This window comes from Colletotrichum navitas (assembly GCF_030913465.1).
Source record: "Colletotrichum navitas strain CBS 125086 chromosome Unknown LY79scaffold_16, whole genome shotgun sequence".
NCBI lineage: Eukaryota > Fungi > Ascomycota > Sordariomycetes > Glomerellales > Glomerellaceae > Colletotrichum > Colletotrichum navitas.
Genome location: NW_026850562.1, coordinates 284,991 through 310,539, shown reverse-complemented (window position 1 = coordinate 310,539; position 25,549 = coordinate 284,991). Strand labels below are relative to the sequence as shown.

Below are 25,549 nucleotides of genomic sequence, written 5' to 3'. Positions count from 1 at the left end.
TGACATATGAAGCCGTAACGCTCCCTCTTGCCTTGCCGAGCCTGCAGACCGTCCGGCCTCGGGGAATGCGGGTTTCCTTCAGCGTTCTGTCGGCGAGTTAGTCAGCGGCTGCTGAATCGCGTTCCCGGTTTGCATCGGCAGTCTGGTTACTCGTGTCCTCGGGAGGACAGCCGACTCTCCCGGGTCTTCCTTCGAGCAACCGTAATGAATACGGATTCCGCGTCCGGGGCTATCAAATTCGGATCAGCATCCGAGACCCCTCCCCCCCCCCCCCCCCCCCGAGTCGAGTCAATGTTCGCCGGAACCCTCGACGTGGACCAGTGAATTACCCGAAACTCTAACCGGGTCCATGGCGTTTTGCGTGGCTCGGCAGGGCGTCTTATTCTCTCCCGTCACTTGTCACTCCAACACTTTGGTTTTCCGCACATGAGACGATGCAAGTTGTGGTAAGGAGAACTGCCAGACAGACACCCGAACAATCAATGCTCGCAATGCTCATGCCGGACAAGGGGCGGCCTTGTTTTCCTGTTGAGGGTAGCGCAGTGCGTCGTCAACAACTATCGCCGAGGCGAGCGGGACCGATGGGTCTGGGGTGACGCAGAAGGAGGGGGCTACAAGTAGCGTACTACTAGAGAGGGGACTCGCATCGGATGTAAGGAGGGGGAGCAGCAGCAGCAAGTTGGGCGGGCAAGCAAGCAAGCAAGCCGGTTGCACATGGGCGATCAGCAGGGAGCTGGATATGACTCGTCTGCCCGACGCAGCTCTGTGGACGGCGACTCGGCGTCGATCCGGCCGGCGGAATGCTCCCCTGCGGTGCGCCGAACCCCGTCACTACCCAGTTGTGAGCAAGTCAAGCGAGCACACTGCACCCAGCATCGCTTAGACATGGACGGAAAGCTCTATTCCAGGAGTTGATAGCGGGGGGGGGGGGGGGCTCACGCTTGCTCCTCCACACGTCCTCGTCTACTATGTACACGCAACGTGGAGTGAGACGATCCTGTCATTACTGCAACTTCGGTTCGACAGGCCAATGCAACCATGACCCGCTCTCGTCCCTGCGGCTTTCCGTCACATATATGAAGAGAGTCGAAGCCTGCGATGACCCCTCGTTCTAGTGCCGGTTGCGTCGTTTGGCTGTTGAGGCGGAGCTGGCAAACTGGAGACACTCGGAGGAAGTCCAGTCGGTTGTTGATCCGGCGAGACGGCCACCCCTCATTGGATCGGACCCTTTTCCGCCATTTAGGATTCCAGTCATCAGGTACGGAGTACAGGTAGGCCTTGTTGGTGGATTGCGTCGTCGACTGCCGGCCGCCTGCAGTACCAAGTTAGCATAAACGTGTTGTGCTGGTCTGGTATCCGTGCCGGTACATGGCCAAAGTAGGACCTACACCAGCTGTGCGTGGGCGTTGGAATGCCCAACAATATGTCGTTGGCCGATCGATGGCTGACGATGCTAGTGTTGGTTGTCGAGCTGCCTACCCATGTACAATGTAGGTTCGTCCGATGCGAACAGCGACACACAGGTCCAGTCGCACAGCGCGGCACGTCACGGCGCAGCGATATAAATGCTAGCAGCCCAGAGAGGAGGGAAGGGGAAGTGATGAGTAATAGTATGCCCGCATCCTCAATCCCCCCCCCCCTCTTCTTCCTCTATAACTTCCGGCTGACATCGTTTTGCGGTAGTCCGAGCTTCTCGGGCTTTGACAGTTGTGATGCAGGCCCTGGAACCCGAACAAACATGCAACCAGATTGTCGGGAAGGACATTGACAAGGGCCCCCCCACACCATGTCTGGTAATATCTTCGCACTGGGTGGCCGACGCGAAACACTGCAACATCTAAAACAAGTTCCCTTATCACCATCTCCGACGCCACGCCATCGCTTCTTACAGGCCAACAGAGCCAACCCGGGCTGGTTGAGGACCTGGTACCAGCTTCCCTACTCCCTGAAGGGCCTCCGGAACTCACCGGCCTACCGCCTGGCTTACGTGCTTAACACCGCCGCGTCTTCTTTGCGTCGCAGCAACGACTTGCCCACGGCCTGGCGGTTGGTGGTCGAATGACAGGCATCCGAGGAGATGGGAACGAAAACTCGACGAGGGGCGGGGGGAGGAGGGTGTTGATTGTCAGGGGCACTTCCAAAGATGGCGCGGGCCAGCCCGGATTAAACCGCTCGCTGCGTACCATGGGCCGGCCGCCGTGTTGAATCAAAACATACCTAGCCCATCACTTCTACGAACCAAGGGTCGACAGACAAAAGCAACCAAACAGCAATAAGCTTTCTCCGAAGAACGAGGCGAAGAAGATCTGTTTCTCGTAAAAAGAAACAAAATAGAGGCCGAGACCAAGACCGAGACGACCCCTGTCCCGTCGTCGCACGCGGCGGCACCCTTAATGGAACCCCCTGCCGGCGTCCGTCCTGATTCCCCAGGCCGGTCCGCTCCCGTCGCTCCGCGTCCAACCTCGCACAAATTCTGACAGAACCTATTATTGCCATTTGATCAGAACCAGGAGTGACCGGGGGAGAAAAGGCGCCAATTCGAATCGAGCCACCAATCATCTTACCGGTCAGGGGGGGTTCCGGACATGTCGTTGCTGTCCAGCAGCTCGACAGTCAAGTATCCATCAAACATGTTGCACGTGGACTGTGTGCGGATACCGACGATGTGCCTGTTGCGCGCTATTTTGCCACGTGGAGTTCTTCTGGCTGGGGCACCCCAGCGACGACAAGAGCCCCCCCCTGGGAAGGATGACTCGACGAGGCTTCTAGTGCGAGCATCCCTACTCGGGAACAGTTCATTTACACTAGGTACTCAGACAGCAGCCTGGACTTTATTCTACACAGCTCTCTCTCTCTCTCCCCCATCTCACCCGGCTTCTAAGCCCCGGGCCATGAGCCAGTTGAGGGGATGGTGGGAACGCGAGGATGCAAACCAACGACTGATTCAATAACCACTCAAGGCACGCACGCACGCACGCACGCACGCACGCACGCACGAACGAATGACATATCAGGATACCGACGGCGAACTGGTTAAGGGTGGCCTTGCCTACTTGCCTCGTAATATCGGAAACGAAGGTGGGAATCACGCTTGCGCGGCACGACGAGGGCGCCTGATAACGCGTTTTCGTTCCGTTACCTGGGCGATGAAGGGCCCCGGAAGCATTCCGATCTGCGCCAGTCAGTTCCAGTCGAGAACAGGACGCTACGAGCACTCCTTGGGCGTATCGGAGGGTCATGGCCGCCGACCTTGACATCGGCCGAACCATGTCTTGACAGATCGTCGTCATCAATGTCCGTCTCTTCCGTATTTTATCAGCCCGACGTATGACTGGGATGTGCATGCACTGGACGGGGCGCGTTTGTCACGATAAGTGCCAACGCGCTAGTATTGGGGGGGAGAAAACCCAGCATTCGGCTGTCGCACCTCGTGCTCGTCTCCTAGCCTACCATACGCCGTCAGTCTCGCAAAGAAGCCTCGAGTTGTCAACATTGATCCAGTACTCACCGTGGTCAGCGGCGGTCCCTCTTCCGTATGTAGCTCCAGAACCAATCAAGTCTCTAGTTCAAGGTTGGAAGCCACCTGATTTCATTGGCAAGTACCCAGTCGTTTCGTTTCTCCTTTTCCGAATCTCGCTTTCTTTCTGGCCGTGTCCTTCTCCTCCTCCTCTTTCCGAGAGGCCTGCCCTCACCTCGTTAGCATGACGGCTTGCATGCAGCGGATTGACAAGGTGGTTGCTCGAGTGGTGTGCGGCTGCAGCCCGTGAACCGACCAGATAGCAACTTATTGTCGGTGGAGTAGGTAGGTAGGTAGGTAGGTAGGCAGGCAAACAGGCAGGTCTCCTCCCTGCGACATGGGGATCCCGGGCAGTGCTCCATCGATCAGCGGCCAGCCTATCCGCTTTCGTCCATCTTTCGAAGAGCCCATCTAGCCGGTACCCCCCCCCCCCTTGGGTGTCACAGCCGTAGCGTCGCCCTGCATCCCCACAGCTTAGCACGGACCTTTGGTGTCCATTTCCGAGGGTGAGGAGGAGATGTGCCGTGTGGTCAAGTGTCCTTTCAGTGGTGCCCCGGTGCTATGCTGGGCCGTCGGAGTTTAAGACATGGATGGATGGATGGATGGTTGTTGTTGTTGATCGCGTGGTGAAGGCACGAAGAAACGAGTGTACGGAGTAGGAGTAGTCCACAGCGCGCGCCTGCCGCAGGATCACGCTACTTCTTCACTCCCCTGGCCCTGCCCCTCCCTGCTGCCATGCTCCTCGTCCCGCAGGACCCCCAAAGGTACATACTGTACCTAATTAGCTCTGTCTCTTTTCGGAGAGAGAGGGGGGAGGATTATTTCATCCACAGGTCGTGTCAATGACGGATTTGCGGTTTTGCGACTTCCAAGGCGGTGGGCATCTTGATTAGTAACCACAGATAGGCAATGCCTAGCGTATGTACCACTCTACACTGCCGTAGTACGAATAATGTCCTGCCTAGGAGGTGGAGGCTCAGCTCTTAGCCTTTGTATCCCCCCGCCGGTATCTAGGGCCCTCCCCTCCCCTCAGCAGGTACCTACCTGGATATTTACATTGCGCACTTACCTACCTGGGTACATGGCGTACCTTAGGGGTACCTAGTATACCTGTATGTAGGTAGTCTGGTCAGTCAGTTCATTATAAGCATCATTTCGGGTGGGTGTAGTGTCATCGCTGTTGCCTCCTTCTGCGTCTCACCCCCATCCTCTCCCATCCTCCTCTCTCTGGCTCCAGCGCAAGTATCTTTTTCTTTTTGCACCAAAGCCTTTCGCTTCTTTATTCCTTACACTACCACAGCAGCCACAGGGGAAAAGAAAAACAATACTTCAGCAACTTCCCGCCCAAACCCCCCGCCGCTCTGCCACCTTTTTTCGTCCACTGACTACTTACTACCTACCGCATTCCGCGGCTAACACTTCTATACATTACACCTCCTCCCCTCCTGCAACCGACCTACTACCTACTACTACTACTACACAGGTACATAAGGTACATGCCTATTGTGCGAGCGACCGTAGGTATCTAAACCCCCTCCCTCCCTCGCCGTCGCCTGTTTGCTTGCTTGCAAGACGTTGTTGTTGCGTTGCTATTCAATCGTATACTATACTACACTACACTACACTACACGGCCCGCCATCGGTCTGCATTTGCTGTCCACTACGTTCATCTCTTCCTATCCACAACCAACCCAGGCCTGACCCTTGTCAACAAACTGGCCTTGAACAGCCTGAGCCTAGGCCGCCTAAGTCTGAGCCGGAGCCAGAGCAAGAAGCCCGAGCCTGCAAGAACCCACTCCCGACATCATCTTGTCCACGTCCCTTTTTCTGGTCCTTCAAAAGTGGCGGTCCCCCACCTCACGCCCTGAGCTTTTGTCTCGCAAACGTGCCAGGCCGACCAGCATCCCATTTACCAACCCGTCTTGCTGCAGTCTCGTGCCGTACATACGCACGCTCGAACTTTTTCTTCTTCTTCTTTTCTTTTTTCTTTTCTTTTTTGAATACACCGTCCAAGACTTTGCCCCTGAACCAACTTCACAGCCGCGCCAGTTTCGTTTGCCAGACACGCCTCGTCAAACCCGACCCTCGACATGCCCGACACCGATACCGCTGCCGTCGGGCATCACGAGCCGAGACCCCCCAAACCCCCCGTCGAGCGGGTGACGGACCAGCTCGAGACCCCCTCCCTCGATGATCGCACCTATCGCGTGGTGAGACTGTCCAACAAGCTCGAGGCCTTGCTTGTACACGATCCAGAGACGGATAAGGCCAGCGCCGCCCTGGATTGCAATGTCGGAAACTTTAGCGACGAGGAGGACATGCCGGGCATGGCCCACGCTGTCGAACACGTACGGGAGGCCCCCTCCACAGGGGAATCGCCCCTTCTGCTCGCTTGCCCGCACTCTGCTAACACGTCCATGCGCAGCTGCTGTTCATGGGCACCAAAAAGTTCCCTATCGAGAACGAATACTCACAGTACCTCTCCAACAATTCAGGCAGCTCCAACGCCTATACCGGCGCGACCTCGACCAACTACTTTTTTGACGTCTCTGCGAAGCCTGCCGATGACCAAGAACCCACGGCCGAGAACCCGTCACCATTCAAGGGCGCTCTCGACCGCTTTGCACAGTTCTTCATCGAGCCTCTGTTCCTCGAGTCAACTTTGGATCGCGAGCTGCGCGCGGTAGACTCGGAGAACAAGAAGAACCTGCAGAACGATCAATGGCGGCTGCATCAGCTGGAAAAGTCTCTGTCCAACCCGAAGCATCCATTCTGCCACTTCTCGACCGGCAACTTGGAGGTTCTCAAGGCGCAACCAGAGTCCAAGGGCATCAACGTGCGCGCAAAATTCATGGAGTTTCACGACAAGCATTATTCGGCGAATCGCATGAAGCTGGTTGTCCTGGGACGGGAACCTTTGGACGTTCTTGAGCAGTGGGTCGCTGAGTTCTTCTCTGCAGTGCCCAACAAGGATCTGCCGCCGAACCGGTGGGAGGACGAAGTGCCCTTCCGAGAGAGCGAGCTCGGTGTTCAGGTCTTCGCCAAACCAGTCATGGATTCGCGCGAGCTGAATCTCTTCTTTCCCTTCCTGGATGAGGAGAATATGTACGAGTCTCAGCCCAGCAGATACGTGAGCCACTTGATTGGCCACGAGGGCCCCGGTAGCATCATGGCCTACGTGAAGGAGAAAGGGTGGGCAAACGGACTGAGTGCTGGTGCTTACCCGGTCTGCCCGGGCTCCCCTGGTATCTTTGACTGCCAGATTCGTCTGACTGAGGAGGTGAGTCGGCTATGAAATGCCGCTTCCCCCTCCCCGCCTCCAATGCTGACGTGCACGCGACAGGGCCTCAAGAACTACAAGGAAATCGTCAAGGTCTTCTTCCAGTACGTTGCGCTTCTCCGGGAAGCGCCGCCGCAGGAATGGATCTTTGACGAGCAGAAGGGCATGGCCGACGTCGACTTCAAATTCAAGCAAAAGACCCCCGCGAGCCGATTCACGAGCAAGATCAGTTCCGTCATGCAGAAGCCCCTCCCTCGGGAGTGGCTTCTCAGCGGATACAGCCGGTTGAGAAAGTTCGACTCCGGGCTGATCGAAAAGGGCCTGGCATGCCTGAGACCGGACAACTTCAGAATGACGATTGTGTCACAGAAGTTCCCTGGTGACTGGGACCAGAAGGAGAAGTGGTATGGCACCGAGTACCGCCACGAGAAGATCCCCGAAGACTTCATGGCCGAGATCAAGAAGGCCGTCTCGAGCTCGGCCTCGGAGCGTCTCAAAGAGCTCCAACTCCCTCATAAGAACAACTTCATTCCCACCAAGCTCGAGGTCGAGAAGAAGGAGGTCAAAGAGCCGGCTCTGTCCCCGCGTGTCGTCCGAAACGACAGCCTCGCCCGGACGTGGTTCAAGAAGGACGACACGTTCTGGGTGCCCAAAGCCAATCTGGTCATCAGCTGCCGAAACCCCAACATCTACTCGACCGCGGAGAACGCCGTCAAGGCAAGGTTTTTTACCGACTTGGTCCGCGACGCTCTGGAGGCCTACTCGTACGACGCGGAGCTGGCAGGCCTGCAGTACAGTGTCTCGCTCGACGCCCGCGGCCTCTTCCTCGACCTCAGCGGATACAACGACAAGCTGGCCGTCCTTCTGGAGCAGGTCTTGATCACGATCCGGGACCTCAAAATCAGGGATGAGAGATTCGACATCATCAAGGAGCGCCTCAACCGCGGGTACAACAACTGGGAGCTTCAGCAGCCGTTCAGCCAGGTCTCGGACTACACGACGTGGCTCAACTCGGAGCGCGACTTCGTCGTGGAGGAGTACTTGGCCGAGCTTCCGAGTGTCACCGCCGAGGACGTGCGGCAGTTCAAGAAGCAGATGCTCTCACAAATTCACATCGAGTCTTATGTGCACGGAAACCTTTACAAGGAGGACGCGCTCAAGCTTACGGACATGGTCGAGAGCATCCTGAAGCCCCGCGTGCTTCCGCGACCCCAGTGGCCTGTGATCCGCTCGTTGGTCATTCCTCCGGGATCGAACTACGTCTACAAGAAGACGCTCAAGGACCCGGCCAACGTCAACCACTGCATCGAGGTGTGGCTCTATGTCGGAGACAAGGGCGACAGGCTCGTCCGGGCCAAGACGATGCTTCTTGACCAGATGTGTCACGAGCCGGCTTTCGACCAGCTCCGAACCAAGGAGCAACTGGGGTACGTCGTCTTCAGCGGAGCCCGGAGCTTTTCGACCACGTACGGATTCAGGTTCATCATCCAGAGCGAGCGAATGCCCGAGTACCTCGAGTCGCGAATCGAGGCGTTCCTCAACCTCTTCTCCAACACGCTGGACTCCATGTCGGACGCAGACTTTGAGGGCCACAAGCGCAGTCTGATCGTCAGACGGCTGGAGAAGCTGAAGAACCTGGACCAGGAGAGCAGCAGACACTGGGCCCAGATCGCCAGCGAATACTACGACTTTGAGCTCCGTAAGTCACCAACCATGCCGCTAGGGAGAGCCGACGCTAACAGCCGTTTCATGACAGCCCAACAAGATGCCTCGCACATCAAGACGCTTACCAAGACAGACATGGTCGAGTTCTTCCAGAGGTACATCAAGCCCGGCTCGCCAACGCGGGCCAAACTTTCGGTACACCTACGCGCCCAAGCCACCGCACCGGCAAAGGAAGGGGCCGACGCCAAGGTCAATGGTGTCGCCAAGGTGGACGACGAGGAGGAGGCCCAGGTGGCGAGCGACTCCAAGCCGCCGGTTCTCATCGAGGACGTCCGCAGCTTCCGGGCGGGACTCGTTGCGACCTGCGGGGCGCGGCCTGCCAAGGATCTGGCCGAGTACGAAGACACTGATGCCAAACTATGATGACGGACGACGGAGGAGAAGAGTCCAAGAGGTTCGCGTACAGGCGGCGTTGAGACGTTTATTTTCCCGGTGGTGTTTTCCAAGAGGCATTTGCTAGAGAGACAGGCGACTGGGTGTCGTTTCGTCGTCCTCTGTCGACCATGAGCTGGGGAGACGAGCGTTGTTCTGAAAACAACTGGTTGATTCGGTCATGGGGGGGGGGGGGGTTACAAGCATTCAAGGTTAGAACCGGAGAGGCACATGATGTTATGAGGCATCGCGACGCGGATAGAATCGTCACAGCTTTACCGGCCCCTGATCCCGCCTGCCAGAGATGTCAGTCCATGAACAAACAAGACGACGTTATCATCACTTGGTGCTATGATAGAGAGGACGTACTCGTTTAGAGGACTCAAGGTTGGCACGCGTCTGGTCTGGCCTTGCGGTGATGGAATGAAAAGCCGTACGTTGATAATTAATCTGTACATGTGAATAAGCAAATCTGCTCGACTCAAGATTGGAAGGCACACGGCGAAGGCTCGACGACGACGACGACGACGCATGCAACGATGCCGAAAACTGTGGGACGAAAAAGCCACACTGACTGAGCCCGCAACACTGACTGGTAATACCTACCTAGCCTGCCGCGAGTTCCTCCCACGCACCCCCTCCCCCGACACAAGTTGACCACCTTCTCTTGGGTATTTTCTCATTAGGTGAAACGCAAAAACTAAATCCATATCAGGCGCCCGGACGCTTCTCTTCTCTTCTTTGGACCCCCCCCCAATCGTCGTTGCCAGACCGTCAGATAGTGTGTGGCAGTAACGTCCGAACCGTAACGGGCGGGTGGGAAAAGCTGACGTCAGGCGGCGGGAGCGGAGGGTGCGAGAATGTGGGGGGGGAGAGGGGGTTCGCGCAGGGCGCTCGGACGGCTGGGCGGGCGACTGGAGGACGACTACAGTTTTTTTTAGTTCTTTTTTTTCTTCTTCTTTTTATTCTTTTCTACGCAGAGATGGGGGACGGAAGGCGGTGGGAGAGGGCCGTGGATTTGGATGGAATTATTCCATCTTGGGAAGGAACGATGAAGACTGGACAGGGGAACCGGGGTGGTGGTGGTGGTGGAGATGGAAGAGGAGGAGGAGAGGAGGCAGGGTAGGGTACCCTAGGTAGAAGACGCAGGTCTTTTCTGGCAACATTGATAAACTGCATCGATACTATTGTTGATGGCCCTTTATGGAACGACTCTCTCTCTCTCTCTCGCGAGTTGGATTTTTATTTTTATTTTTTTTACCGCATCCGCCAAACCGGCTCATTAGTTGCATCTAGGCTATACTATCGAGTATGACTTGTACCGCACGTCCAGGGCGAGCCCGGCGGCTGTGCTCTGGATGACCAGCTGCGGGGCTTGGAACAAATATCCCCCCCCCTTCCCATGCATGAGGTTTGGCGGTCGAGGTGCAGCTAGCTCACTGAGGGCTTGGGAAGGTAGCGGCCCTTGGTTTTTGGGCACTTTTACCATTCCAAGTCGGGTCGTTTTTGCTCCCCCCTCTTCTTTCTTATACTCGATGCAGATAGAATAGATGTGGGGGATGCCTGCTATTGCAGCATGGAATCTCAATTGACAACCGATGGCGTTTTCTCTTGGCTGAGATTGGTTCTAGGCTTCTATGCTCTTTTTTATCATCCTTGCTCCCTCTTGCTTCCCCCCCCCCTGGTGCAAAAACGTCTTGACCGTCACTTCCCTGATTTTTTCTTGTGGGTAACAAAAGTTTTTTTTCTTCTTTTTTTCTTTCTCCAAGTTCATGACTCCAATCAGAGGCGGAACGGAACGATCGAGTTCTTGTCGAGGTTCGGCAATTGCCAGTCGGTAAACCCATAATGGGGGCCTCTGAACCGTCTCTTTTTTCTACACGGCATAGCTGAGCCCCAGCAACACGCTCACAATACAATTTGGGGGTGGTGGTGGTGGTTATCTACTGCAGCTTCTGTCCTGGTGAAATGCATTTCTTTGACGACATCAGGATGATGCTGTTCCTCCTGTCATATAATACTCCCCCTACCTAGTATAGATGGATGGGAGAAAAACGATGACTGCTAGCCTTCACTTGCTCACTTGCTTCTCAAGCCCGTGGAAAAGAATGCATTGGCCGGAAGGGTACGTATCCGCTCTGGGCAGCCGCTTCCCTGACCTGCCCTTCCGCAAGTCATTCCATCCAGCTCCCTCAGCCAAGTGACTCGTCGGCCATGATCTCTTCCGACTACCTACCTACCTACCTACCTACCTAGGCACTCGGGTGAACAAAAAAAAAGCTTTTTGCGGTTGGTTGTGGTGGGAAAAAGGCATCCTGGTTTTTTTGTCACCCGAGTGCTAGTGTAGGTACTTGACATGGGCAGTCACACAAAAGACAGACCGGAAACTGAGGCGCAAAGCAAGCAACCCATTGGCTGCAATCAACCAACCTAGTTTAGAACATCAGCAACCGCAACCGCAACCGCCAGTTCCCTCCCACCGAGCCTGCTGCCCTGACTGCATCTGTCAGGTGCCCCAAGACACCACGCTAAGCAGCATCCAAGTGCACTAACTGTGCCAAGGTCCGGATATGCAGTACGTACCTCATCACCAAGCGTACTTACACCTTGTCGCCTCTAGGCTTGAGAGGCATAAGCACGGGTCACAAAAGCAGACGGCGTATCTAATCTGCCACCAACCTAAACACACACACACACACACACGCACACATCCGTCCGCCGTCGTTCATCACTTAGTCGCGTACACCCTCCACGCCTGTACAGAAGACCACACACCCGCCACTTCGTCTGTACTGACGATTGACTGACTTGACTGACGCTGAGCCGGTGGACCTGCACTGCATTCACTGCACGGCTCCTGCCCGTCACCGTTTCCGTCTCCAGTTGGATCCCCCAATCGCCATCCAGGCTCCTCTCCCACTTTCTCTACTCCCACTACCACCACTAACCCTTCCTCTACCTCGCTCTCCACCCCACAAGCCCCCTCCCTAATGCGCAGTTGTCTGTCTGAAGGTCCTCGGCTGTAGTTCTTTCACCGTCCTGCTCTGTTGCTGCACCGCTCCGTCAACTTTGCCCTACCTCGCCTTCAGGACCAACACCTCTTTTCATTTTCCTCTATTTTTAGAGGTCCCGAGAAACCCAAGGTGGGCATCTGGTTGTTGCACTACCTGTTTGTCTCTTTTTTTCCTTTTTTTTTTTTTTTTTTTCCTCTTTCCCCTTCAACTTTCTCTAATGCACGGCACCCTCTCCGGCCTGCTGTCACCACACCCAGATATCCCCCGCCGTCACCCCAGAGCTGCACAGGCAGCTCGCCTTCACCACGTCTTCCTCAAAGAAGAGAAAGCTTTCTCGCAACCAGGCGCGCAACAACGACGACGTATCTAATACATCCTCCCCCGACACTGTGTTGCCGTCGTGCGAGCCCAACGACGACCCATCCTTCTCCTTCTCGGCCACCTCCACTGACGGCCACTCGACCCCGACGTACCTTCGTGGGGACTCTTACCCGGCGTCGAGCCTGCCCGCCCGACTGCAGCAGACAACCTCTCTCGTCTCGGCCGACTACGCCTCTAGCACTGCCTCCTCGCCTTGCGGTGTTGCCGACCTGTCCATTGACAGCGACCGCGGAGGCGACATTTCTGGCGCCGAGACTGGCACTGCGCTGACGTCCTTTTCAGCCAGAAGCCGGTCTCCCTTCAACGTTTCCCGCCGTGCCATCATGACTAGTGATGCCAACCCTCACCAGCGTTCTTCTTCGCCCCTGAAACGCCGTGCCTCCAGCATGGACCCCGATGCCGATGTCAGTATGAGGGAGGAGGATGTCGACATGCCCGCCCCCGCCCACTCCACCGACGCCGCCGACCCCGACGACGCCGCCTCTGCCCAGACCGAGTCCAAGGCTCATCTGTCCAGAGCCATGAGTGTCGACTTGCCCGAGACTGCTGAAGGTGGCGCATCCGGCGCATCCAGGAACAACAACAACAACAACAACAACAACAGTAGTAAGAGTGGCTTCGGAGCAAAACCCGTCGAGTGCTGTTTGCTGACGCAATTCGCTTGCTGTAGATCTCCCTCCCATGGAAGAGCAGATCAAGACCATCCAGACCCTCCTCAAGGCCTTCAACGACGAACCCCCGAAAGTCGGCGATGTTGCCTACATTGTGTCGAGATCATGGGTGGAGGAGGCTTTGGCTCTTGGCGGAGACCCCAAGTTTGCCAAGAAAGAGACAACGAACGAGCCGCTGGGCCCCGTGGATAATTCGGATCTCATCCTCGAGGTCCTCCAGTTACCCAATGGCGACGACTTTGTCCGCATGAAGCCTGGCACCAGCATGGGCGAGTGCGAGCTCTTCCCGGAGGACGCCTGGACCCTCGTCTCGGAGTGGTACGGCGTCAAGGACGGACAGAAGCCCGTCGTGCGTCATGCCATCAACGCGGCGCCAGATGCGACAAGCCCGGCCAACGTCTTGTTCGAGTTGAACCCGCCTGTTTTCACCGTCCACAGACTCTGGTCGCTCCCCAGCCCCATCCAGATCGACGACGAGCTCAAGAGCAAGAACCCCTTGGTCCTGCCCCGGAGCGCGACGACGCCCTACAACTCGTTTTACAAGGAGATCAAGCAGCTCACCGGTGTTTCACTGGACCGCAAGATGCGTGTCTGGCAGATCAACCAGATGCCCGCGGCGCAAGAAGGATCGCCCCCGTCCGCGCTCACGCCGCCCGACTCCCCCAACCCGGACAAGGACGCCGAGGGCCCGTCGGACCCCTGGCAGCGCATGCTCGTTGAGGTACCCAACTTCACAAGGCTCGGCAGCGGCGATCGCCAAGTTGTGCCTGCCGTGGACAACACCGTCAATCCCAACTACAACGGCAGCTCCCCGCTCTCCGTCCACGGCCTGATGCAGGATATGACCCTCGTCATCGACGAAGAGCTTGCCAAGAACACGTGGGTCTCCAACTATTTCAAGGGCGGTAAGAATGACAAGGTACTTGCCTCCCGCGGTTCTGCCACGAGCCTGGTCACTCAAGGCAAGGCCGGCGACAGCAGCGGAAGAAGCAGTCCCGCTCCCTCGGGACCAGTGACCAGGGGCAGAGCCCAGCAGAAGAAGAAGCCCGGCCGCGGCCTCGGCGCTGTCGGCCTGCAGAACCTCGGAAACACTTGCTACATGAACTCGGCCCTGCAGTGTGTTCGTAGTGTCGAGGAACTGACCAAGTATTTCCTGACGGATCAGTACAAGGAGGAACTGAACAAGGCCAACCCTCTCGGCTATAAGGGTCAAGTGGCCATGGCCTATGGTGGGCTGCTGAAGGAGATATACGCCGAGTCGAGAGGCGCGGTTAGCCCCCGCGACTTCAAGAACACGGTCGGCCGGGCCCGCAGCACTTTCCAGGGCTGGGGCCAGCAGGACACGCAAGAGTTCCTCGGGTTCCTTCTCGACGCCCTGCAGGAGGATCTGAGTCGCATCAAGAAGAAGCCGTACATAGAGAAGCCGGATTCTACCGATGAGATGATTGGCAACGAGGAAGCCATCCGCAAGATGGCCGAGGAGGTCTGGGACATCACCCGCAAGCGCGACGATTCGGTCGTTGCCGACCTCTTCACCGGCCTGTACAAGTCGACCCTCAAGTGTCCGACCTGCGACAAGATCAGCATCACCTTTGATCCCTTCAACAACCTGACGTTGCCGCTTCCCATGGAGGACATGTGGAGCCGGACTGTCAAGTTTTACCCGCTGAACGACGCGCCCGTGCAGATCGAGGTGGAGCTGTCGAAGCACAGCGCCATCGAGTTGCTGAAGAAGGCCGTCTCGGACAAGACGGGCGTCCCTGTCGAGTTGTTGATCGGAGCCGAAGAGTTTAAGGGCAAGTTCTTCAAGATTTACGACGACAATAGCGATGTCTCGGACGAGATTCAGTCGAACGACATTCCCACGTTCCACGAGCTGGAGTCGGAGCCCACCAACTTCCCCCCAAAGACCAAGAAGATGGGCACTCCCAGCTCCATGCTGGACATTAGCGAGGAGCCTTGGGTCGACCCCCGGTCGGAGCGTATGGTTGTCCCCGTCCTCCATCGCAAGAAGAACACGGGCAACACCTACCGGATGAGAGGAGACGACATCGCGTCGCCTCCTCACTTCATCGTTCTCACCCCTCAAGAGGTACAAATCTCGGAGACTAGGTAACAATGTTGGATGGTGCATGTGCTGACAAGAGTCCTAGGCCCACAGCGAAGACATTGTCCGTCGCAAGGTTCTGGAACGGGTCGCTACCTTTTCGACCTGGTCCGGGTTCGACGACGCCGACGAAGGCACGGATACAGACATGGTCATCACATCCCAGTCGGATGCCGATTCATCCGGAGACAGTAAGGTCGTCTCCAAGTCGGTCGAAGGCGAGGATGACTTGGTGAATGTGTCGATTGGCGGGGGCGAGCAGCGGCAAACAACACTGAAGCAGTTCAACACGCGCCGTCCGAAGTGGACCAACCCCAAGGAGTTCTTGCAGCCCCAGCTTCAGAGCCTGTTCGACCTCGGCTACTTCGCTGAGACGAACGACTCGGGTCTGCCAACCGGCTGGCACTCGGTGGACGACAACAAGTCCTTCCGCCCTTTGTCGTCCCGTGCTCCGGAAGCCGAGCAAGACCCCAACAGCCCCGACTCTACCAACGCCGCAGACAGCGAGCATGACAGCGTCAGTGACGAGCAGTCTCCGCGGTCCGTCGAGGAGCAGACGCGCATGGCAGACGAGTCGGAGGAGGACGAGGAACCCGTTCGAGTGATCAAGGTAGGTGTAGGCAAAAGGAGATGCAACGAGGGCGAGACTAACATTGCGCAGCCTAATCGGGGCAGAGGCAACCACAAGGTCGGTGGCGCCCGCCGCAAGTTCAACAAGGGTAACAAGACGTATGGCAAGAAGGGCGGGAAGCGTCGCAACAAGGACATGCGCTCGAGCAAGGAGCAGTCCTTCCAGGTTGTTGACGTCGAACCTCAGCCGTCGCCCTTGGACAACGTTCGCGGCGGCCCGCTTGTTCGCCTCGACGAGGGTATCGTCGTCGACTGGTCCGAGGACACCTGGGACCTGGTTTTCGGCAAGGACTCGCGCGACGCGGAGGACAACCGTGGTCAGAAGACGTTTGGCGATGTGGAGAAGCTTCGAGACCCCGTCTTGGACCAGAAGCGCAAGTCGCGTCTGGCGCGCAAGAAGCAGGGTATCACCCTCGACGAATGCTTGGACGAGTTCGAGAAGGCCGAAGTCCTCTCCGAGCAGGACATGTGGTACTGCCCGCGCTGCAAGGAACACCGTCGTGCCAGCAAGAAGTTTGACCTCTGGAAGACGCCCGACATCCTCGTCGTTCATTTGAAGCGCTTCAGCAGCGCCGGCTGGCGCCGTGACAAGCTGGATGTCCTCGTTGACTTCCCTATCGAGGGTCTCGACCTGCACAAGCGTGTCCTCTGCCAGGAGACGGGCAAAGAAGAGATCTATGACCTCATCGCGGTCGACGATCACTTTGGCGGCCTGGGCGGTGGTCACTACACCGCCTATGGACGCAACTTTGTTGACGGACAGTGGTACAACTATAATGGTGAGATGCGCCTCCACGAACGTGAGCTTTGCGACGTGCTAACCAGTTTCAGACACCTCGGTCAGCAAGACTTCGCCCGAGAGCGTCGTCACCAGAGCTGCGTACCTGCTCTTCTACCGACGTCGTTCCGATGGCCCCCTGGGCGGTCCCCGCTTCAAGCAAATCTTTGAAAAGTTCGACAAGGCTGGCGAAGACGAGGAGGAGGATGACACCGATTCGGGGGAAGATCAGCGTCTCGTCGGGGGCTCCTCCCTAGCTGGATCGTCGAGACTTGGGATCGGAGCCGAAGCAATTCACCCGCGCGGAAATCGTGGTTTGGCCAGTAGCACAATGTCCACGGCCAACCGCGCCGGTGATGACGAGCTGCCGCCTTACGAGGGCAGCTCCAACACCAACGTTGGCAGCGACAACATACAAAACAGCATCGAGGACGAGGGCATTGGCATGACGGATTTCACCGGCGGCTCGAACGGCTTTCAGGCCGCGCAGCCTTGGAACTGGAACTCGCTGGGGTCTGCCGACGACGGAACCAACAACTCTCTCGGCATGGAGGGTTACGGCAGCGATGACGCCCAGCCTGACTCTTCGGATGATCACGAGGCTGGCAACGACACGGACATGCCCTTCGACGAGACCATGGGGGATTACGAGGCCACTCAAGACGAGGCCCCGCCGCCACCCGACTTTGGCGCTCAGGTCGGCCTCTCGGAGATTCAGAACGCCGCGTGGGACCGTCAGAACAAGCCTCAGGTCATCTCCGTCCCGGCTGCTGACGACGATGCCGCCTCTACGGAGGCTGCTGAAATCCACCTCGACGACGAGGCTGAGCAGCAGCAGCAACAACCCACTCGCACACGGTCCTAGGAGTTTTAGATGTCGGGCCTCCAAAACGTAGGATACTGCTTATTTTTTGTGAAGGGTTGGAGGGAACGGTTGCCCGCTTTGGCGTCGCAGGGGGAGCAGATGCAAACCCCGACGCATATCGAGCCACAAGCATATGTTTCGTGATGATGGGGTTTATGAACAGGGGGGTCAGGAAGGGAAGCATTACAAACAAACACGCACGCGCGCACACACACACAAAAGTAAGAGGATACAAATGAGGCGTAAATAGAGATAGAGCCCCCTCAGTCCCTGGCATATGCGGGGCCGGTCTCTGGCCTCGCTTTCATTGTTGTTGGGAGTCTTGGACGCATGAGCCACATGTGTATGGCTTTTGAGTATTAGGGCTCGCTGTAGAGGGAATTATAGCCACATCCGCACCCAACTGCCGTGCGTTGCAACGTGATGGCATGCGACAGCCCGCCTCTCCGGCCTGATGATGCCCTTGTCTTTTGCCGGCGACCCCACGCCGCGGTCGCTGCCCGTGCTATATACTTCTAGTAGAGCCTGCCCCCTCCTCTTCATCCCCGCGCTCCTTGGACGTGTGCGAGTGAGTCGCTCTTGCGAGAAGCTGCGCCCCTACATAGAGAGAGAGAGAGGGGGCTTACACGTGGGCGAACGTCGGGCCCGAGACGCGTGTTGTTTCCTCCAGTGTGTCCGGTTGGCGACTTATGCCTCTCGATAGCAGGTGGGCGGGGAGGGGAGGGGGAGCAGCGAAGGCGTCCGTCCTGGGTTCGTTCACCTGCGTGACCTCGGAGGGGGGTCCGGCAACAAAAGCATTTACCTTTCTCTCTGCATTTCAGAGGCCGGAACATGGAGCAAGTATCGGGGGGAGGGGGAGGGGGAACAACGAACGGACATGACTTGCTGGGTTCGTTTACCTGCGTGACCTCGGAGGGGGGTCCGGCAACAAAAACATTTACCTTTCTCTCTGCCTTGGAATATGGAGGAAGTATTGGGGGAAGGGGGAACGAACGGACATGACTTGCTGGGTTCGTTTACCTGCGTGACCTCGGAGGAGGGTCCGGCAACAAAAACATTTACCTTTCTCTCTGCCTTTCAGAGGCCGGAATGTGGAGGAAGTATCGGGAGAGGGGGAGGGACAACGAACGGACATGACTTGCCAACAAACCCCCTCCCCTCCCAAAAGTTACCACGGAACCCGACTCGTTTTTTCTCTATTTCACATGCCGAAGAGAGGCAGGGGGGTATCACGTCACGCGCGCCTCTCCGGTCGCCAGCAGCAGGTTCGCATCACAGCTCGCTGATATCTTTTCCTGGTCGTGCTGACGCGCCCCGAGCAGCATGAAACCCGTGGGACACGCACACACGTTGGCATATATATATATATGTATGTATACACATATATACGACGGGATTGCGGCAGCAGAACGGTCGTCGACAATGACGGGCTATTGCCGCGCGTAGGTCCGAACATGTCCAGCCGGCGAGCTCAGGGGGGGGGGATGCCCTCGTCAAACCCAGCCCATTGGTGCGGAGACGTCGCCGAGCGCCGCCTCCCCGGCAAGCGTTCCCGGCGAGAGTACAGATACACAGGTTCCAAGGACGACGACCCGCGGGCGGAGGGCGCTTTTGTCGCGTGGCTTCCGAGGCGCCTTGGGGCGGCACGCCGACCGACCCTCCGCGGAACCGCCCACTCAACAAGGCTACCCGGCCTCGACGAGGGCGAGGTGATGGTGCTCGGGAGCCGCTGGGATCATCCTGTGTCGCCAAAAGCAGAAAGACGACCCCTCCCCTCCCCTCCCCAAGCTATTCTCTTGTTCCCAAATGCCGAAGGATCCCGCGGCCAGCGGATCGCCCAGGGCAGCATCACATCTCGCCAAGGGGGAAACGATGCTTTGGCGACGTTGATGCCCCTCCCGGGGTTCCAAACCAGCTCGGGGCCCTCCGAGGATCCTCGCCCCCGGCGTCGTATCGACCTCCGGCATCACAGACCGGAGCCATCCAAACCTTCGCTTGAACCGTCCCCTTTGACCTTGTCAGTAAGAAACGTTCAACCCTCCTTTTCTCTCTCGCAAAAAAAAAAAACAAAAAAAAAACCCCCCCACAAAATGCCCAAAGACCGTCATCCCTTCATCTCACGCTGCACTTGCAGTCCCACGGAGGCCCTCCCCAAATCCGCGTCAACCTTCTAGCCGATATGCCAGAAACCAGTCGGCGTCTGGCGTCAAGAAGGCCCCGCACCGGCGGGATTGTATACCCGAAGACGGGATTGCGTCTTACGAGGGCTTCTAGACCGCGAGTGCTGATCGCCCATTCAACGCCCACGCCGGGCCTGGACCAAAACCCACTCGCCCACCAGCAACACGGACGCCGACGAACGAACCCCCTCCCCGACACGACACGAGTTCCACGGCTCCTATGCTGGCCGATGCCCTGGCCGATCCACGAACCCCGAGATCTTCCCGCCCCTATACAAAACCAGCTTTAGCGTCCGTCGGGCTGTGCTTGGTGTACGAAAACCCTGCCCGGCGAGCAACGAGCGCCTGGGTTTTGTCCTCGGCCGATGCCCGCTCGAACCAGGCACGAGGAGAAACATGAACGGGAGACGTGGGTTAGGCCTGGAACTCAGGCTCGGCCCCCTTCCCGGAATCCGTACTGAGCATCGTCTCAAAGAAAGACATCCCGAAACCTACGTGGCCTTTTCTCTCTTCCCGTCCATGCAAAACGCCCACGGCGGCTGAAGGAATCCCGGGCTGCTGGAGACACGTCTTCTGGCCTCCTGCCCGGCACGCGCTAGAGGCCCCTGCAGGCAAGGCTCGAAATCTACGACTCGGGGGATAAGAAGCAGGAGGGAACGTTCAGCCGGCCCGCGTCACTCCTCTCGCCTCCTCCCTAGAAGAAGCCACGAAAACCAAGGGGGCCTGACTGGAAACGACGTTCATTGCTGGTGATGGGCAGCCGGGCCACGCACAAAGAGTAATCAAGGAGACCATGAGACGTTTGATCGGATGTCCCACCCATAGTTGAGGTGATATATAGGAGCATTTCGGTTGAGTGCTGAGGGAATCCCGCTTGGACCGAGCACGGACGCTTGTCACGTTGCGCCCACCCGAGCGCGAGCGAGCAACAACAGGTTTGCTTCTGCACTGCACCCGTTATCCCGAGTTCGATAGGACGTGCGGTGCAACTCGTGGGATCCCTCCCTCGAGACATGTCGCCGAAAGAGCCTCTTTTCCTCCTCGGCCAAGACCTGATAGCAAATACAACACCGGATTCTGATGATTCCAGAAGAAGGAAAGAATAACAAAGAAGAAAAGAAAAGAAGAAGAAAAAACCCCCCAGAGGGATTAAGGGCGTCGTGGATCCCGGGGGACAGAAGTTTTTTTGGGCGGATCGGCAGGGCTGAAACGAACCGTAAGTGGCGAACCATCATGGGCCTCACCTCGGCGGTCTAGGATTACACCCATGCTCTTCGCTGCCTTCCAGCCCCCCTCTCTCCCCTCCTACCCACCCGCCTGGTAGATAGGTGAGATCGCCTTGTCTGGCTCGTTCACATCGTAGCCGCGTCGTGACACCCAATGGCGCAGATGCCCTCTTATCTCCGTAGAACAAGCGAGCTGGATGGCCAAGTTTGATCGGAATACTTGCCCGTCTGAGAAGTTCATTGAATGGAAGGGCACGTGGACAGCTGTGAGCACCGAAGAGGAATGTCGCAGCAAGGGTGACGGCGATAGGTATCTGCATCTTCCAATGGGCAGCAACGAGAGGTGAGTGGTGTGCGGGGACACGGTACGGTGTCTCAGGTTGGCGCACTGCGCCGAAGCAACGTCCAGTAAGGACGTAGAGCGGCCTGAAGTCGAAAACCATTTTCAAGTTTGGAGCCCCGTCAGCCCCGTCAGCCCGATTGAACGAATACTACTAGGTATGTAGGCAAGCATGGTCGAGATCCACCGGCCAGGTCAATAGATAAGAGAGCATGGATTACAACAACGAGTAAGTCGACGACCATGAGTCGTCCAAACATGAACGTTTGGTGAGGCGCGCTGCTGGTCGGGACACCGCCCCATGGTCGAAATACCCCAAAATTGCGATCAGGCTATGTATGCAAGGACATCTCGGCTTGGTTGCGCCCTCTCGCCCGGTGTAGGCGATCGACGGACGCCGATGCGGGACGTGGACAGCGGTATCTGGGCCGAGAGAATGGTTCCTCGGCAGACGCGGGTGTAGTGCTGCGTGCGTGTTGGTGATGAGGCCGATCAAGTTGCGGACCTCGAGGTTTGAGCTGCGGCCGGAAAACCTCACCAAGCGGGGAAACGGCGGGGTGTGTGTCAGTCAAGTAGTGGGCTGTCAGGTTAGTGTGAAATTTTGGCGTCTCATGACTCTCTATCACCAAAGCGCGCACGTAAACTAGAACAGGGCGAGACGGATACGGATGCCTGGTGTCAGAGTCAAAAAGAAAAAGATCCCGAAAACATCACCTGCAAGGGCTTGATGCAGACGTGGGCGCACTGTGGAATCAGTGAGCAGACCATGACCCTCTCTATGCCGGTTTGCTGCCCTTGCAGGAGAGTGTTGGCGTCGCAAGGGAATTAAAGGATTGAGTGCAAACCTGCACGCTTCTGCGCCAACCATGTCGATGGGGGGCGTGCGATGCCATCGGCGAGCAGACGAAAACTGACATGAACGCCGAAGGCTTATATAGAGCAGGTACAGCTCACACGCCAGCGGTAAGTAGCTGGAGGGTACGGTAGCCTTCACTTGCGACTAGACAACCAAACGAAGTTGCTGTTCGCTGAGACGGTGAATTCCGAGCTCGGCGAGGAGTTCAATGGGCCAAAGTTGGTGTTGGAGCTGGCCACACAATAACCGCCTTGGTTGATCGCTGGCTGATTCAAATGTAGCCGCGCCACAGGATGGCCTCGCATCATTTGTTGGAGTACCAGCTAATAAAGAAAAAAAGAACAAGGACAAAAAAAAACCCCCCCCAGAAGAAGCACACCTTGGCATGGATCATCGTCAAAAGATACAAGTGATCTACAGTGCGAGATCTGGAGTAGACTGGTTACCGGCGGGTGTATGCGCCAGACGAGCCAAAAGACAACGCCTTAACGAGGAAGGCTGTTCGATGAGACAAACACGCATGGTATAACGAGCCAAAAAGTGAGACTCGCCGAGCGCGGCGGGAGGCTGTCGGTCAGACTGATCATCGAGGGGGCAGAAGGGCCGTGTATCGAAAACATCGTTTTCATCCGAGTGACTCTTTGATGTTTATCAATCAGTCGCAAACAGACGAAGCTTTTTTCTTCCTAACTTTCGTCAGAAGGATCAGGTAAATGACATCTGAGGCGATCTTGTTTTTGCCTGGCGGCCGGCACCCAGAGCGCAATGTGACGTAGGGACTCGGGTGTGTACCGACAGGGTCTTCTGGTTTACATTGAGCAAGGTTATTCTCGACACCAGTATACCACGAATAAGGTGATGTATCGGACACTGTTTGGTTTGGCCAAGAGCAGTATATATCGGTCTTTTTTTCCGGCATCACAAGGGGACAGATGTCGGTAGCCATGGGCGAAATGCCCATCTTCGGCCAGATGCGGTTCCCTTGGGGCGTATATCGCAAAGTTGAGAGCTGGCGGCGTTTTCCACAAAGATTGTTTGTGTAACCGATAGTGCTCAGTCTCGCTTTGGTTGATCGACCCTCGAAAACAGCAAACCATACAAGCGTCGGCCATTGTCTAGACCCTCAAGGAACAAGCGCTGTCTTGGTACGTTTTTGTGGCAATCGAGACCCAGATGGTTGCCCAGCCTCGGAGTCAGAGAAAGGGCCTGTAGTTGGTTGCGGGTATGGTTGTGGGTGCGACTGTAAAGACTGGGACTTTGTACGCATGTCCGCTGATGTCAGGCAATTAATCAGGGCGGCGTGTGGGGTAGATCCAGGACGTTATCCACGGAGAGATGACGGAAGGCGACCATGGTGTCAGCGATGAGCCATCGGTCGTCGCCCCTTGTTCACCTCTCCATTACTTCTGGAAGACATGAAGAAGGAACCAACCAGGGGTCGCCGGCGGTGTTGCAAAAAGTGGGATAGCAACCTGCAACCAGGGCAGCAGTACGGATACTAGGTATGTAGAACCATGTTTGCCCATGGTGTGGACGCAATGTGGATTCGTTGCGTGGCAGGCCAGCCCTAGCTTCAGCTTCGTGCTCGTGCGAGGCGAGCATCGGCAACACGAGTCGAGCCGTCTCGACACGACATTTCCAACTTTCTTATCTGCAGCACCATGGGCGATTTCGGGAGGCTGGGTGATGGTTGCTAGTGCAGGGAGACATGCGAATAACACAGCGGCGATCGGCGGGAAATTGAGACGCGAGTGTAGCAGAGCGAGCGCATGCAACGACGCTGATGTTGGCAAGGTGAGATGGGGACGGCAAGGCAAGCCGTTTCCAGGAACGGGACTTTATTTGAGAGAAAACACCTAGACCTTGTCAGCATGCTTGTTCTCAGATTTAACCCGGAAAAGAAAAACATCAACAATGATTGACCGGGGTGTCGCAAAAGAAGGTGGAAGGAAGAACAGTCTCATTCCTAGTACTGTAGTCTGCCAGCCAGCCAGCCAGCCACCCGGTTGACAAAAAAGATGGCACACCTAAACACCCCCTGCACTATTATAGACAGCACAACACTAAATACATAGATATACCTATATAAAATAGTTAGAATTAATGCCAGTATGTTCTACCTACTATTAGATATATTTTTCCTATATCCTAACTGCGTCTTGTGGCTGTGTCAGCATAAGAAAAAAACACTTGTTAATAGTCTTGGGGTAGATGTGGTGTAAGAAAGTACTTTAGGTGTGCTATCTTTTTTGTCAACCGGGTGCCAGCCAGCCAGGCCAGCTACGTTCGTTGGCTCTCGTTGCCATTCCTCCACTGAGGCAGGCATGAACGTGGCGGGCGGTACGTTACAAAGTACACCGAAAAATGCAGCTGCGTTTGCTATTCACCATTAGCACTTGCCCGCATTGAGGCAGAGATATGCCGATACTCGGGCACGTGATGAGTGAAAGACACCAGGCGGCATCCAGCCGAGATGAGGGTTCGAGCCAGTTGGAGACGGCAGCGGACGGGAAGGTGAGTGGCGACATACCACGGTGTGGCTGCGTTGGTGCTTCTTCCCCTCCCGGGATGTGCCCTTCGCAGTGTTTCTAGTGTGCTTCTCTGGGCTTGCACAGCCAGTGATCACTCAACCCACCCTCCTTCCTCACTTAGTACGATTCTATCCTCTTTGCACTACCTAGTGCTGGGCCCAGCCAGCTCACAGTCGCCATCATTGGGCCCGGGCCCCTGTCCTTGCCTTTGACGTGCTCGTACACTACCTGGCCGGCCAGGTACACAAGGTACCCTGCGAACCCTGTTCCCAGCCGTTCCAGTGTCAATCCCCTTCCCGGTGCGCCCCCCCCTCCCTTCCAAAGTCTCCAAAGTGGCCCTCTGGAAGGCTTCCATACTTTCGATTGATGTTCCAGAAAGAGCCCGAAAACCGGGGGCAGGGCCCCTTCCCGTTCTTTTCTGCCTTCGCTCACCAAACCCCTCCTCCCCCCCGCCCCCTTGCGTCGTCGCACGAACAGACAGATACCGTATCCACTGGTTAGATCCGGACAAAGCTAAGAAGCCCACTAACGGCAAGGGGTATCGCGGCCGCTGTGAGGGGTATAGTGCGCTGGCAGAAACAGGGATCTGGAGGTGGCAAAAGCAGGGGTTAGTCATGTACGTCAGCAGCAAGTTAGGTGGCAAAGGCCAGCAAACAGACTTATGGTTGGCATTGGATTTCCTCCCACCTACCCACCAAGCTCTAGATTTCCCATGGCCTCATTGAACTATTTCCGATGGGTTGCTGGACGTCTTCAGCTAGAGATATATACTCTTGGCAGTCGTTATCCACATTGACGTCAGATATCTCTTCTTGGGTCATTTCCTTCTTCATGTAGGCGTCGCAGTTGAAGTTATCCCAACCATCCCATGATATCTTCTCATTCGGTATGTCCTTAATCCGAATCTTGTCAATGTCGCTTCCATCTGGGTTACCACTAATCCCACACTGAAGAAAGGATTGCTGGACCATCTCACTTCTTCCAGCTAGGCGACGGGCAGCTGTTGCAACAGTATGGGTAACCATTACGCGTTTCATTGACGTAGACCACTTGATGGGTATGGGTTGAATTGGTAT

The 25,549-nt window shown here is 56.6% G+C and overlaps 7 protein-coding genes across 7 annotated transcripts; 4 read left to right on the top strand and 3 right to left on the bottom strand.

Annotated features, from left to right (window-relative positions):
• Positions 1-5,607: 5,607 nt before the first annotated feature.
• LY79DRAFT_511374 (peptidase M16 inactive domain-containing protein) lies at positions 5,608-8,885 on the top strand (the record flags this gene model as incomplete). The annotated part of the gene is made up of 4 exons (XM_060554258.1): positions 5,608-5,865; positions 5,943-6,797; positions 6,861-8,496; positions 8,554-8,885. The coding sequence occupies 4 exons, from the start codon at positions 5,608-5,610 to the stop codon at positions 8,883-8,885; spliced, it is 3,081 nt and encodes a 1,026-aa protein (XP_060416342.1).
• Positions 8,886-12,120: 3,235 nt separating this feature from the next.
• Positions 12,121-17,741, top strand: LY79DRAFT_547276 (ubiquitin carboxyl-terminal hydrolase). Its single transcript, XM_060557313.1, has 5 exons — positions 12,121-12,895; positions 12,960-15,052; positions 15,114-15,677; positions 15,729-16,476; positions 16,529-17,741. Exons 1-5 carry the CDS (start codon positions 12,613-12,615, stop codon positions 17,338-17,340), a joined length of 4,500 nt encoding a protein of 1,499 aa, XP_060416341.1. The 5' UTR covers positions 12,121-12,612; the 3' UTR covers positions 17,341-17,741.
• A 591-nt stretch (positions 17,742-18,332) lies between these two features.
• On the top strand, positions 18,333-19,627 carry LY79DRAFT_108827 (uncharacterized protein). The gene is made up of 2 exons (XM_060550688.1): positions 18,333-18,605; positions 18,663-19,627. Exons 1-2 carry the CDS (start codon positions 18,474-18,476, stop codon positions 19,512-19,514), a joined length of 984 nt encoding a protein of 327 aa, XP_060416340.1. The 5' UTR covers positions 18,333-18,473; the 3' UTR covers positions 19,515-19,627.
• Positions 19,628-22,028: 2,401 nt separating this feature from the next.
• LY79DRAFT_108818 (uncharacterized protein) lies at positions 22,029-22,463 on the bottom strand. The gene has a single exon (XM_060550687.1). The coding sequence runs from the start codon at positions 22,327-22,329 to the stop codon at positions 22,087-22,089; it is 243 nt and encodes an 80-aa protein (XP_060416339.1). The 5' UTR covers positions 22,330-22,463; the 3' UTR covers positions 22,029-22,086.
• A 904-nt stretch (positions 22,464-23,367) lies between these two features.
• On the top strand, positions 23,368-23,999 carry LY79DRAFT_547269 (uncharacterized protein). Its single transcript, XM_060557312.1, has one exon. The coding sequence runs from the start codon at positions 23,467-23,469 to the stop codon at positions 23,800-23,802; it is 336 nt and encodes a 111-aa protein (XP_060416338.1). The 5' UTR covers positions 23,368-23,466; the 3' UTR covers positions 23,803-23,999.
• Positions 24,000-24,574: 575 nt separating this feature from the next.
• LY79DRAFT_108797 (uncharacterized protein) lies at positions 24,575-25,490 on the bottom strand. Its single transcript, XM_060550686.1, has 2 exons — positions 25,450-25,490; positions 24,575-25,391 (listed from the first exon to the last, which is right to left on the bottom strand). Exon 2 carries the CDS (start codon positions 25,087-25,089, stop codon positions 24,616-24,618), a length of 474 nt encoding a protein of 157 aa, XP_060416336.1. The 5' UTR covers positions 25,090-25,391; positions 25,450-25,490; the 3' UTR covers positions 24,575-24,615.
• Positions 25,037-25,479, bottom strand: LY79DRAFT_547266 (uncharacterized protein). Its single transcript, XM_060557311.1, has one exon. It carries the CDS (start codon positions 25,442-25,444, stop codon positions 25,175-25,177), a length of 270 nt encoding a protein of 89 aa, XP_060416337.1. The 5' UTR covers positions 25,445-25,479; the 3' UTR covers positions 25,037-25,174.
• Positions 25,491-25,549: the final 59 nt, after the last annotated feature.